Consider the following 14,639-nt stretch of genomic DNA (forward strand, 5'->3'; position numbering starts at 1 on the left):
ATGGAACTGTTGGAGCTGCTTTTTGAAGAAAAGTCACAAGAGATTTTATAGCACAAATATTGAGCAGCTACATAAAGATGTCTCTCAACTCCCACTGTAAACAGAAGAGGTGCGCTAAGGCTAGTTGCTTGATCTACTGTGTTTTCCTTGACTTATTGTGGAGGGCTATAGCATCCTGACCATTAGGATCACTAGGATGAAGCAGCTGCCTAAACCTGCTCCATTTCTCCACTTTGAACACATTAGATACGTGCCTAAAAGGGAATGCAAAAAGAGCTGGGACCATTGTGTAGAAACCACATCATGGCGAGACACAGACGCAGCCAGAGAGTGAGCTACATGACTTGCAAGAAGCAGAGCCAAGAAGTAATTACCTGACGCTTTCCAGAAGAGCATTGAGGTAAATGACTATGCCATCATGTATATTAAGTACAATTTATGTGTTCCAGAAAAATTACTTTAGAGAGAGCACACAGAGTTTTAAAAATTTTCCTGGGAATCAGTCATGCCTTGTCCCCTGTAAAACAAGGTCATTTTGCCGCCTCTGTTGAACAGAAGAGGAGATTTGAACAATAAGGCTGCAGAGAATAATGACTTTCCATGCAGATATTCAGCTATTGCAGTCCAGCACCAAGGCATGAATCATGTAAGCAGTTCTTTAAAGTCTGAGAATGTTTTATAGGCGTAGCAGCATGCAAAGATTTTTGGGAATCAGACGAGATACTCGCAACCACACAGTTAGAAATCACATTACTAGAGAGAAGCAGTAGGCTTCTAGCCAGCGTTAGAGTTAGAAATGGCCACCTTCAGTAGAAAAGCTGCATCTGAAAATTAAAAGATGAATCCATTTAGGCCAGTCTGAGTAACAAAGAGGGAAATTGGGGGTGATTGCTATTATCACCCTCATCCACATACCGCCCTTCATAAATAAATACTTGGAAAAGATAAATATCTTCTGCTTTATCCAATTCCTACTTTGGCTTCTTTAATTTCTCTTTCAGAGTGGTATTATACTGTCCTGACCTCAGAAGTGATTCAAACAACAGTTCAGGGTTTTGGGGTTGTGGTTTTTGGTTTTTTTTTCCAGAAATGGGTCTATATTTTTAACTTGTTAGCTTTTTTCTTAGAGTTTTAACCTATAAAGTCTTGCAGTTAGGAGAACTAAGACCTGGCCGATGAAAAAGAAATAAAGGTAAGCAAGTCACTTTTGTGACTTCAAATTTTATCCCAAGACACTCAGAGGAAGGAAAAAATGAATTTTCATTTAATTTTTTTTTAATCTGAAATTCTACAGTTTAGATCCACTAGATCCAGACACCATCTTAACAACATACGCAAAACTTATTCTACAAATACTGTTATTGTGCAGTTTGGATTTTCAGGTTGGGAAGCTATCTAGAAGAGAAAAAAATACTTTCCAAGAATGATCACCTGAGGGGAAGAAAAAAAATCAAAATCTTGTTTGGAAGTCTTAGAAGGAAAAAGTAAACAGCGTGTCACTTGCAAGTAGGGGAAAATTTTGAAGACCTTCAAGGCAGAAGTCTAACAGGCATCTCTAACCCAGTTGATTTCATGTCTTGTACTCTCCAGTGGGTACGTACTTGGTCAAGGTCATCTTTCTCATGGTTAAGGAGTATCTAGTGGCATTTACACGCCTGTTCAAATAGTTTCCCTTCAAAAAGGCTTCAAAATACAGTCTCTTCTGTGGATCTCTGCATTCAATTATACGTTATGTTTTTGCAACAAGGGAAAAAAGGAGGGACAGGTACCAAGTCCTTTTGCCTCCCAATATAGCGCAGGAAAAAATCTGCCTTTATAAATACAACATGGGTGCTGACTGGCTGGTGCCTGCTTAACCTAATGAGCTTAAAATCTTATTTGTTGTGGACATCTGTTAAGACAGAAGTGAGGCACGCAAGTCCTCTTAATCCATTAGCTCTAAATCCAGCAGAGCTTTCACACTCCTTTTTTGAATCGAAGAAGAAAACCTGAGTTGGAACGTACAATGGGACAGTGCACAACTTCAAGAGCAGATCCTAGACAGTAAGCACGTGAGATTTCAAGGCAAACAACAATGAAAACTGACAACAAAACTGGGATCATGATGGAAAACTCATGAGAAAAAGGCCAGTCTGTGGATCGGGATGAAACAGTGAGTTCGATTCTTTGTTGTGTTTTCCCTAGTTCATCTGGATTTTTAATCAAAAAGAAAGCCAAAGACGGAGGAAGGATGGGCTGCACACCTTCTCACAGTGAGATTGCTAATACTATTGCAAGAAGTGGTCTTAATGCGTTGAATAAACCCAAAAGTATTTTGCGTATTGATCCAGGACATAAAGGAATCCCTCTGCTGGTTAGAGGTTCATCTTGCTACAATACTGATGAATTCCACCAATGTGGGATCCAGAGGAAAGACTACCTGAGAGAAAAGGAGGATAAGCTATCAGAGCAGGACGAAAATGATAATTTGCAGTTATCTTCCAAGGCTCATTCAGATCCCCAGATTTCCAGGGAAGACAAGAAAATTGAGAGGACAGCCAGAGATGCTGACATCATTATGTCCAAACTGATTGAGTCTCAAAAACACATCACTGAGGCCATACAGATCAGAAAGCAAAGCTCCTGTGAATCAGAAGCATCAGCTTTCATTTGGGATGACAAGAATGAAAGCAATGCAAAGCAAATCCCAAAGAAAGGAAAGAAGCAAAAAAATCATAAGCTGGCAAAGCAAGGTCGACCTCGCAAAATTAGAGAAAAGTCCATTTTGGCCCTGTGCGAGACAGAGGAAAAGGTAGATTTCCCAGAACTGCTTGTTAAGGCTCATCAGAGTGCATACGCCTACTTAAATCCCAACCTCTCCAAGTATGAAACTATACTTCACATGGCCAACCAGGCTACCCAAACTCAGCTCTTCCTACAGCAGATGGTAAGCTTCCTTGTGCTTCGCTTTGATGAAATCAACCAGCTCTTGGAAGAAATTGCCAATGACGGGGAAAATCTTCTCAAAGACGTAGGTGGGAATCTGGCATGGCCAGCAGAAAAAGGTGATTTGAAGGAGCACCCTGATCTTCTGCAACAACTGCTGCAGTACACGGTCAATAAGATGCAGTTACTGAGTGGGATGCTGGCCTCCCTCACCTCCGACGCCCTGCAGGAGACATGCAGCTACCTGCAGTCTGCTGCAAACAACTTGGAAGGAAAACTGAAAGCAAAGCAAAGCTTTGATGAGCGCCTGCTACGGACGGTAAAGCTCCTTGAAGCCTCAACAGTGGGATCCCCTCAGTCTCACGGTGATGACAGGACTCTCTATTCTGAGGACAGTGGCATTGGTGTGGACAATGAATCCCTCAAAGAGTTCAGTGCTCTCAGCCAGCATGGAGGACAAGCAAGCCGTGATTCCTGTGCACGTGGACATCTGTCCCAAAAGCATGCCACAACACTGGAGCACGTGCGTGATGGGACAGTATCACCGGGCACAGCCACATCCCATGACTGTGCACTAGAAAGGCATTTTAAAGATACATTTTATTCATCCGTACAGAGTAGGGACGCGACTTCTTGTCAGGGTGGAGTACCAGAAGGCATTTTTACCATGCCCCAATATGCAAGCTTGAGCAGAAGCCATTCCTATAACTCCGGCCAGTCTGACTCTACTCAGGAAGGTGAACATTTAAAAATCTGTGAATCAACAGGTTTTCCTTCTGATGATGATGATGATGACGACGACGATGAAGGGAGCACCCTGGGGGAGGATGATGACAACACAAGCTTATCAGAAATGGGGAAGGATGCTCTGCCGAGGAGGCCCCTGTCTTCGCCTGCAGTCACTGATAACACACAAAGGCAGTCCATAAAGAGGACGGAGAATGCAGAGACAGAGGAAATTATTCTGAAGATGAAAGATGCCATCAGTGAAAAAATCAAGTTCGTTCCAGCTAAATCCGGGCGTAAAGAATGGATAGAGGATGAGAGCGGAAGAGCAGTCCTAACAACAAGGCCCAGTACAGCAATGGGCAGCCAGAAAACCTTCGGGAAACAACGACGGTCCAGGTCAGAGGAGTCCCTCAGAAGCCACGCAGAGGACCCGACCCTCCTAGAGCTTCAGAGAACTCAAAAAGAGCTCAGCAAAAGGCTGGAAATGTTTTATGGAAAGAAGGATACAGGTAACAACCCAGAGCCTTGGAAATCAAGAACAGCACCTTATTTGCAGGATGACCAAATTACATCTAGGTCCTCTAGCAAACTGAAGGCATGCCTCTCAAAAAACTTCAGCATCCTGCCTAACCAGGATAAAGTCCCTTTGTTCTCGGTTGATCAAAATCCTGCGCATCACCTGGATGAAAAAAGAGGCAGGAAGCCATTAAGAGCTACTGTGCCCACCCAGGAGACATCAGGAGGCAAAGAAAAGGAGCCCCCTGGAGCACAAACGCTCAGTGGCAGCAGCTGTGCCCCCAGACAGTCAGTCAAAAAGCTTATTGAAACATTCAGTCCTACTGATGATCTTGTAAAAGACGCAACTTTAAGATCTTTAGGACCAATAAAGTGCATCAGAAAATTTGGACTTCCAGTCATCCCACCCACCATTCCCCTTCAGAGAGGCCTGGCACCTTTAAATCTTAAGCATCGTATTTCACCAGTAGAAGACACAAACCCTTCAAACACCAGTGGAGTTTCTTCTAGCTTTCCAAATGCCTTTCCTCCTGCACCAGCTGCAGAATTAAGCAAGAAGGACACAAAGGAAGAGACTGATGAAGACATCAAGAACCTGCCACCACCACCACCTGAAATGTTAATGGAATCTTCTTTTGACTTATCTGAGCCTGAAGAAGCTGCAAGAATAGAAGGAAGCTCTTCAGAAGATGCCAAAAAGCTCACCAAAACAGAATTTCATGCTACTAAGAGATCACAAGTTCCCCCAAAAATGAAAGCCTCCCTTCAGTCCATTGACTTATTGCCAAATAAAAATATCAGCGGCCCCAGTGCGATCGCTAATAAAGGTCTAAGGAATACCGGAGCAGGGGACGAGAAACTGCAGAGGTACTCACTGGAGCTGAACCCTACCAACGTGCACATCCCTAGCCAGGAGGAGATATTGGCAACCCAGAGAAAAGAGGCTGCGGATTTGTACAAGCAAACCCATAAAATTATTCCTCTTCAAAATCCCAGTGGGGTTTCAAAACCACACAGCAACAGCTCAGAGAGCAAAGAGCCCAATTCACTTGCAACTTCAGTGCAATACCAGAAGCGCAGTTCTCCTGATTCACTCAGGAAAAACGAAAAAGGCTCAGCGTTTGCCAGGAGGGTCTCCCCAACGAGAACTCCTCCTTCTTCTCCACCAACTGAGAAACGGATTTTCAGCCCCGCAACACACCACAGACACTCTCTGCAGGCTTTTAGCAACCCGCAACCGAGCTCACCCACCATGCAGAGGAAACCCAGTCCCCCCTCCAGTCCCAGGGTGCCCAGCCCACCCTTGCAGAAGAAGCTGCCCTCTCCACCACCCCAGAGAAAACCACTCAGCCCTCCCATGGGGCACAAGCAAAGCTCGCCAACGCCCCACCGGCTGCTGGGCTCCCCAGCCTACCGCCGAGATGCAAGCCCCCCTCCATTCCCCACCGCGCCCTCCCCACCAACCTCCCCATCCTGCTCCTACAAGGGGCCGAGAGCTGGGCTGGATGCTGGGGACGAGCACCAGCTCTCCTCCTCCAAGTGGAGCAGCAATGTCCATTCAATATTTTGCCCAGCCACCTCTTCCTTATTCGAAGCCAGACCTCCACTGGTACCCACCAAACCTGCTGCAGAGGTGACCAGCCAGCCTGAAGCTTCACCGCTTTCCCAAAAGAGCAGTCCGCTTTTCCGGCAGCCCGGAGACCGAACCAGAAAGCTGTCCCTGAGCGCTGCCAATCCTCAGCCATTCGTGAGAAGAAGTTTCTCTGACCGCCGACCAGGGGTCCAGTTTCGTCCTCTAGCTCCCGTAACAGCCAGCAGCGAACCCGCGCTTAACCAAGCAAGGTAAGAAAATTTCCACTTTAGGCGAAGGAAGCAGAAGTATAGCACTGCATTGGCTCTCTAAACTCTGAATGGGAATTTAATGTTGTTAAGAGATTTCCCAGAAAAGTGCCCTGTTCACGTGCAGAACAGATGCCTGGACAAAGGCATCTAGTCCATTGTAGTTGGACTAGATGATCATTGTAGGTCCCTTCCAACTGAAATATTCTATTCTATTGTCTTGCCCCAGATTTCAGTAGACTGCCAGTCTGAATAAAGCGAAGAGTTAACTTTCCATGGCTTGCTCAAGCCTTACACTTACAAATCTGCTGTGACAGGCACCCCAGGGAAAATTCAGTGTTGGTTTCATGGCACAGAACTCCCCTTATTTGCATGGGAGCTAAGGACATCCACATTTAATTCTTAAAAGCTCTGGAGTAACCCTCAGGTTATAAACATCTTTAAATAAGCATGAGAAGGTAGGCTTGGACCAAGAGGAAGGGTATCGTTCCTAACATCAGCCTCTAAGCCAGTAAACTGTGCAGCTGAAATCTGTATTAAAGTGTTTCAAATCAGCTGGCAAGAATGACAGACAGATAATGTGTAGGCAAGGATCTGTATGGACGTAATTATAAAAAAATATATTTTTGAAATCTTGAGCTTCTTGTTTAGGCTTTCAGATCTAGGTGCTGATTTCAAGTCTGACGGGTCCACAGCCCAAGCCCAATTTTCAAAGTGGAAAAATCTCCCATGGCTTCTGGAGGTTCATTGCTCTGAAAAACTCAGTTTAAAGAAATTGAAGCATCAACACATGCCAATTCCATGTTTGCAACCATTGGTGGCCATTTTTAAAAAATCTGGGCTTAGCTTTAAATTTTTTCTACCACTTAAAAAAAAAAAATAAAAATCACAAAACCAGCTGGGAAACAGAAATGGGTATTTGGGAATACTCAAAGATCAGTGTAACAGCCTGGAAGTACAAAGTGTTGTTATTCTAGTTTCTTAGCATCTTAGGATGTTTAAGTCCATTAAGCTCCAAGCTACACAAGAGGATTAAGACCCTTCTCAGGTAACCTTTCCTCATGTGAGGAGTATTTTTACTCTTGCCACAGAACAGCTGAAATCACATGAGTCATCCCCATGAGTAGGGATTGCAAGACCAACCCTAACAGGAGATAAAATTGCACTTGTAAGTGCACGAGCACTTAGTGCGTTGCGAGTACAGGGACAGTCGTGGACACTGAAGTCAGGTGTCCAGGCATTCCCTCCCCAAAGACAGAATAAGGACCAAGTTTCCCACACTGACAATAGAGGAACGTGCTGAACAAAACATGCAAAAAACACTGGGAAAGGCAAACCGTTTTGCATTCCCAGTTCTAATATTACATTATATTCTGACATTTGAAGATTTCTTAAAAGTCCTGTACATTGTTGCTGGGTTTTCTGTTGTTATGTACTGTGTGAAGTCAGCTTTGTCTACTCCAGTGTCGGCTAGCAGAAATAGATGTTTTCGAAAGAGGCTTTATGTCAAACCTTGCAAGACAAAAGCCCTGGCAGTTTTATGGATCAATTTTAAAACCAGTCTATTATAAATTGTTAGCTAATTTATGCTTCAATGGGGTGTATTATCTTTCTATTGTAGTCTGTCAGAGCATAGAGAGTAATATAAAAAACCCACTGTAAATAAAATCATCCCTTTCATGAAAAAAAATTATATATCCTAGTGTTATGATATACAGCATTCTGGAAGAACGAAATATATCCTGAGCCAAATTCAGCTTACCAGTGACACAAATGGACATCAAAAGTAGTCCTACTGACTTAGTCCAAATTTATATCAATATAAGCAAAAGGGAAATTTAGTCCATTAATTACCACATGCAGTGATTTAAGATGCAATACACTACTGTCTGTTTTCTTACACTTAAAATAAGCTGCCTGGAGTAAACTTTTACAGACCTTGCACTGAATGGCCTAATACGAATATCACAGCAAATGTGCCGACAGGCAGAGAAGGACCATTTTAGGAATCCCCACGTGGCAAAAGCTCTGAAAGCTCCTCACATCCCTGCTGGTCGTCTCCTCCCGCTGAGGACCGGAGCAGCTGCCACATCTGTGAGCACCACATCCCTATGCACTGATGCTGAGCCCTGCTTTTACAGCAGATGCCATAACAGACAAACCACCACACTCTGATCCATCTTTTTCCTTCAAGTTCATTAAGTATTCAGGGCTTCCTCTGCTTTGCAATTCATTCAGCTGACAGAGGGAAATTTCAAACTGTCTCCCTAAACCAGATGTTGTATACCTAAACCTCCTCATTCTGGCCATGTTTGCATCTGGTCTCAAATTCACAAGCTATTCCCACCCAGCTGTCAGTCTCCTCTCCTTCATTCCTTCCCTTGCTCTACCTCTCCTCTCCAAATATAGCAATGCCTTTTTTTTTTTTTGTCTGTGTGGGGGGTTTGTGTGTTATTAGCAGCTTCAAGCACTAGTCACAGGAGGGAGAGGAGACAGAGGCAAACCTGCAATAGCATCACTCTTTTATAGGTAAAACATTTTGAAAATCAGTGAGTTAGCCAGTTTCTCCCATGCTCCCAAACTCCGGGATATATCCCTCCACTTTTTCCATGCCCAATTAAAACATCCATTTGCTGAGAAGCAGATTGCTAAAGATAGGAGCTTGTACAAGCAACAAGTTCCTCCTCAGGCAGCTGAGTGCCCTCTCCCACCCGCCCCATTTTAGCAGAAACACCAAAAAAAAGAGGCAACTTCCATCTCATTTTGCTAGCTGGCATTGCCAGGCAGTACCTGTCAGTGGTGTGCGCAGATTTACATGTCTCCTGTACACTCGCTGCTCCCCTAGAAGGCAAAAAGCGCTCCTTTCCCAAGCATGTCTCCTGCCCATCCCATGCTCTAAGGAATATCAGGGCTTAAAACATCGTTAGCCCTAACTAGGGCTGGAGCTAGAGCTTTTGTGTTTAGTCTTAGGGTACCTGGACAAGAGTTTCAGTTTCAGGTTTCAGTGCTCAAGTCGGTACAACTGGTTCCCATTTGGACAGCCTGTGGATGGATAGACTGAGCTAACTTTGCTGGTTTCGAAGCTTGGTCATTTGACAGCAATCAGCAGTTATTGGCATCTTATCAAGGCATAACATGTACAGTTGCTCTGCTAATAGAACTACTGTTAATCTGTAATAGGATTTCTGTATCTATATATATAGATACACACACGTATATAATCTGTAATATGCAGTTAAACAAAATAATATTTCATTGAGACTGCTAATCTCCCAAGAGGTAGAGCAGAGGTAGAAGATTAAACGCTATTGCTTTTAAGATATTGTTCAAGGAGGGCTTGAGAATGGATTGGGCTGACTGAACCAGGCCCAAAGCAAGCAGCCCAAGTGAGACCTACAATCGGGGGATATTTGAATCTGGATTAGTTTCATGACTGGTCATGTATCATAAATCTCTTCATTCAGCAGTTCAAATTATTAAAGTCCTAGCAGTCAGAATAGGAACATAACAGGTTGTCTGCAGTTGAAAGTTAATTCAGTTTAGCAGTTTATGTACTTAAAATACAATAATAATTCCCAGATAACTTTGGAATATTTCCTCATGTTGAGATTAAACCACTTTAATTAGTTACAGCAACACAGGGCACATTCCAGCACGAAGGCCCATGGCGTCAGATTTTCATGACTAGTTCCACTGCTAATATCAATCTTGATTCATAAAGTCCCTGTGCCCCGAGAGATTGCCAGTGCGACCTCAGGAACATCATTTACACATTCTGTGTCTCAGTTGTTCTGTCTCCAGAATGGCAGATTTATACCACCAGAATACACATCCCACGGTCATGTTGGCATACTCAGAAATCACTGTAACTACGCTAAGCAGATGCGTAACAGAGGTAAGACCTTCCCTCCAGCGGAGTCTGGAACAAGACTTTTCTCTCAAATCTGTCTCTATCTGCAAGTGAACCCAGATTCATACTGATCCCCTGTTAAACATATGAAATATTTGCTTCCCAAGAGAGTTTTGGGAGGGGACGGTACAGTGCATTTGGCATCACAAGAATAAAATCTGGATGGTGCATATAAAGAGCATATATACAGGAGGAGACAGGGAATGACACAGTATCGTGCAGCATTTGTGCTTTATGGGTTAACGTGGTCTAATCAGCACTGTTTTTAAAAGTCACAATTCATTAGCCTCTTAACTTAAGCATCTTTCCTTCTGCAGCTTGGAGAAGAGCCCTAGAAAAGCAGGCGACTCTTGGAACAGCCCTTGCGTCCCCGAAATCAAAGAGTCCAACAGATCCGCTTCCCACCCCGAGCTCTATGTCGTGGGCCAGGGGCTGCAGAGGGACTGACAGCAGAAGCACCCACGAAGGCAGAGGCACAAGCAAGGCCAGAGGCCCCAGAGGGAGGAAGCAGCCTTACCCAAGCCTCCAAAACGTGGCTTCATTTTTTCTTGCAAGGAAACAATATGATGGCATTGCATCTAAAACTCCAAACTGGCCCCAACAACCTAAGGAAATGTCAGCAGAGTGGTAGCCAGCTGCTTCTCCTTTGAGTTAAACCATGAAATGCAATCCAAAGATTTACATTGAGCGAAAGAAATACTCTGCAGTTGGGTGAGTCCGAGGCAAACTGATTCGATAAAGACAGGACCTGTAGCCAAGTCCTTTGTTTCACTGTTTAGCTAAAGGAGTGAAAAAAACTTTCAGAAATGATCATTATTTGACATGTTATTTATTCAGGAAGCATCACAGTTTCAGTTAGGTAAAAAGCTGCTGTTGTGACATTTCTGGGGCGGGGAGGGGAGGTAAAATCCTGAACCAATTGAGTATTATTGCAAAAACATCAACGGCTTCAGCAAAGTCACATATTTACACTAGGTATTTATCAACGTGCAGAGAGAGAATAAGGTCAAATACAAGTTAAAACAAAATAACCCCTTTTAAAGGAATAAAATTAGGGATCTTATTCCCTCAAAAAGGCTTTGATCTTCTAAATCACCTTTGATTATCATGTAATCTCATGACCTCTAGTTTCCAGGGTACAAGGCTTAATTCTGATTAGAGTAGTTTTGTAATAGCCCAATCAAACAACATTATAAATCCTGAGGCACCTAAGGACATGTTTGTTTGTTTGGTTTTTTAAGAGAATGCTAGCATAGAGAATCCTGTTCTCCCCGAAACAGGTTTATATTCTTTCTGATTTATGCAGTTTGACGGGATTTTTTTGTAATTTCACTGAAGAGTCTAGACTGATTCTTGTTAATAAAAACACAAGTTATTTACAGTCGATTAATCCTAGGCTTTTACAGCACCCACTGGAATACCGTTTCAGAATTTACTGGATCTTGCTCACCTAACTAATTTATCATCAGAATTAGAATGCAACTTTTAATTAATGTAATTTTAATTAATTTAATTTGATCTGTTTTCATACGCAACTTTAGTACAGAACAAGATCCAGAAAAAAAGCCATTTGTAGTCCTATTTTGATAGGAATAGTTTTAATTTTTCCTACAGTTTTCATGATGGTGGTAGCTGGGCACTTCACCTTCACACAGGATTTTTAACCCTTCCAGACCACCTTCATGATGGGGGAACTGAGGCTTGTCTTATGCCGTACAAGGGACCCCTTTGGATACTGAACTCCTGAGTTTTAGTCCAGTGCCTTAATCACAACCATCCTTCTCCAATTATCCCAGTGCCATTTTATGACACAGACACAAGGAAAACTTAAATTGTCGTATTTCAGGTGAGGTACTGAAAAGAAAGAAGTAACTCGCAGTGAACAGATGCTTTGGATCGTCAGGGGTTTGTGAGCTTGAGGTGGCAAAGCAGCCATACCCATAGTGTACAGCTAGGAGATGTCAACAGATCCACCTCGTAATCACACAGGCAGATGCACCATCCCCTATTAAATTGGGAAATCACAAGGGAGGTGCTGCAAAGATCATCAGCAGGGCAAACTCTGCAGGCCAGTCTTCCCCCTCATCAGAAGTGTAGTTCTCTCCCAGCTGCATAAAAATACAAATACATTTGCAGGCATTTTGGGGGTCTCTCTTCTGCTGGCAGTAACCACCCAGAATAGAGACAGACCAAAAACGTGACAGCAGAAAACCAGCACCTTGCATCCCTAAATGTAGCTTTGAAGATGAAAATGTAACAGAGTGGGAGGACAGCTTCTGCTCAGCTACTACAATCATTTTACCTCTTTATGGTTTTGTGCTTAAATTTCCCAGCATCCATGGTGGGTGGTAAGAGAAAGTATTTGTATCCCCCAAGCGCCAAATTCTTCTGTGGTGTAAAAGCTACAGCAGCACATGGAGCAACACTTCACTTCAGCAATCAAGCTGGAAACCTCCTCACACGTGTGCTAGCTGGACATGGAGTCAGCCAAAGCATCTTTCCCCGAAAACCTGGCTCCCCTGAAGACGTGGTACATGAGCTGGCATCCTACCACAGCATCTCTCCCAGCTTTGACTCAGGCTGTGGTCATCAGGAGGCTCGTTGCAAACACAACCCCACCTAAACGCTGCAGCTGCTGAAGGATTCTGATGCTACCCTAAGGATGCTGCAGCAAACTGAGCACTGCATTCAGGAAACAGAGCTTCTCCAGGAGGGATCTACAAGTTTGTAATACGAACTCATGACTATATACAACTAATGGATTCTCTTCAGTACGGTTAATGTACAGGACTAATGCAAATAAGGTGTTTACCTTCAATTTGTATTGCAAGCATGAGATAAAGAGTAACTATAGTATGCAGGAAATGATAGTTTGGCTGGCCACTTTTTAAAAAAAAAAACACAACACTTTTTTTTTTTTTTTACAGGTTTTTTGGACAACACTTCCATTTTTCATGAATACAACATTTCTGGAATACAATTGTTTTATAAGACCATACTCAACTTTAAGATTTATTTTTTACTGATGTAAATAAATCAGAGTTTTTCTATGTAAGGTACGAGTTTGATCTCTTACATTCTGTATGGAACCGGCTTAAATCTTAGCCCAATGTTATACTATTGATTCCTTCCTTAGCGCACTGACTAGTGCCCTGTGCTATAAAAAGTCCATTTGCTTCCTCCCCACCACAGCACAAGCCTGTCTTGTTTTATGTTTTACTGGTACACCGATTAATTTAGGTTGCATTAAGCAAATATGTCTTTTTAAGCCACAAGATCCAGCCTGGACACTGACAGACCAGAGCATCGGTCAGCCGTGCTTCCACCCTTCCCCTGCCCTGATTTAAGCTTGAGCTACCTGGCAATTTTGTGCTCAGTTCAGTAGAGTTTCTATGTACAACCACAGCTAATTCGAGCACGGGGTAGTGGTTTTGTCCTAAGGGTTAAAACCAGAGTGCACCCGCTGCACTGGAGTCTCATTGCAGAGGGGCTGAGCCCAGAGTGAAGCGGTATCAGTTTTCCAGCCAGGGCTTCACAGCTGTGAAAACAGCAGCTAGCAGCTCCGTGCTGCACTGTATCTGCAGACCTTTAACAAGCTGGCAGCTGCCCTTGCTTCCAGTGACACTGCTCAAATCGCAAACCTTTAAGGGACTTGTCATTTCATACCCTCAATATCTGAAGATGACTAGAATACGAAAGCACTATACACACTCCAGTTACATCTTTTGACTTCAAGAACTACCCCAGATATTAGCAATATGGTTGACAATACTATGCAGGTTACCAATAAAACCAGTATTTTACAGTGTTTGCACTGCCACACCTCTTAACATCCAAAGCATTTCATAATCGCTTGTGAAGTTTTATCATTAAGAGGAATGTTCTGAGAAGTTATCCCCTTTGCTATAGGTAGGAAGGAGAGAAATCACAGCACACAGATGAAGTAACCTGTTCTTACTGTCATGTCTCATCAGTAAGGAGCTGCCAACATCTCGTGAAGAGAAATCCTTCTAGATTAGCAAATCATTAATCCTTCCACATCAGATACGCTCAGTGCCATCATGACCACCGCATGGATAGATGCATCTTGCAGACATGAACTTCAAACTGAGATTTTGATCTTCCTGGGCAAGACCCTGAAGGTTTCATAACGCTTGCAGTATGGATTAGGGGCTCGCTTCCACGTCGGCCTCAGGTAAACACAAAGGTTAATACAAACTCACAGCTGTATATTGGATCATCTGAAAATTGGGCGCAAAGATCCCAAGTTTGCATTTCTTGCTCACTGCCCATTTTGGATGAATAATGAAAATATTAATGTCAAAAACAGATGTGCAGATACAGGCAGTAAATACTCAGCAGGGCAAGGTGATCAAGACCCAGGACCATGTTATCCCTCTGATCTTATTTCCCTTCGTCTCACAGCTGCCCGCCCTGCATCTATCCTGTTCCACCATTGCTAGCACAAAATTACCTACAGCCTTCACCATCCCTAATTGCTCTCCACTTTACCGACGTTCTGAATTTCAAAATCTGGCCTCTTACCTCTCCTCATAGTATTCTTTTCTCTTTCTTTACTAGTATACAATTCTGTGACTGCATTAAGTAACCCTGTGAGGATTTCTGAAGTTAGAATGTATAGGGTACACCCTTTACCAAGGTTATTTTAAAGGAGAAAGGGGTGATAAGCCTATCTTACTCCATATGAATCCCTCCTGCT

The 14,639-nt window shown here is 43.3% G+C and overlaps 1 protein-coding gene across 1 annotated transcript; it reads left to right on the forward strand.

The window, feature by feature from the left end:
- Positions 1-2,230: 2,230 nt before the first annotated feature.
- Positions 2,231-10,366, forward strand: PCARE (photoreceptor cilium actin regulator). Its single transcript, XM_076335574.1, has 2 exons — positions 2,231-6,012; positions 10,237-10,366. Exons 1-2 carry the CDS (start codon positions 2,231-2,233, stop codon positions 10,364-10,366), a joined length of 3,912 nt encoding a protein of 1,303 aa, XP_076191689.1.
- Positions 10,367-14,639: the final 4,273 nt, after the last annotated feature.

The sequence above is a fragment of the Aptenodytes patagonicus genome, chromosome 3 (genome assembly GCF_965638725.1).
Source record: "Aptenodytes patagonicus chromosome 3, bAptPat1.pri.cur, whole genome shotgun sequence".
Taxonomy (NCBI): domain Eukaryota; kingdom Metazoa; phylum Chordata; class Aves; order Sphenisciformes; family Spheniscidae; genus Aptenodytes; species Aptenodytes patagonicus.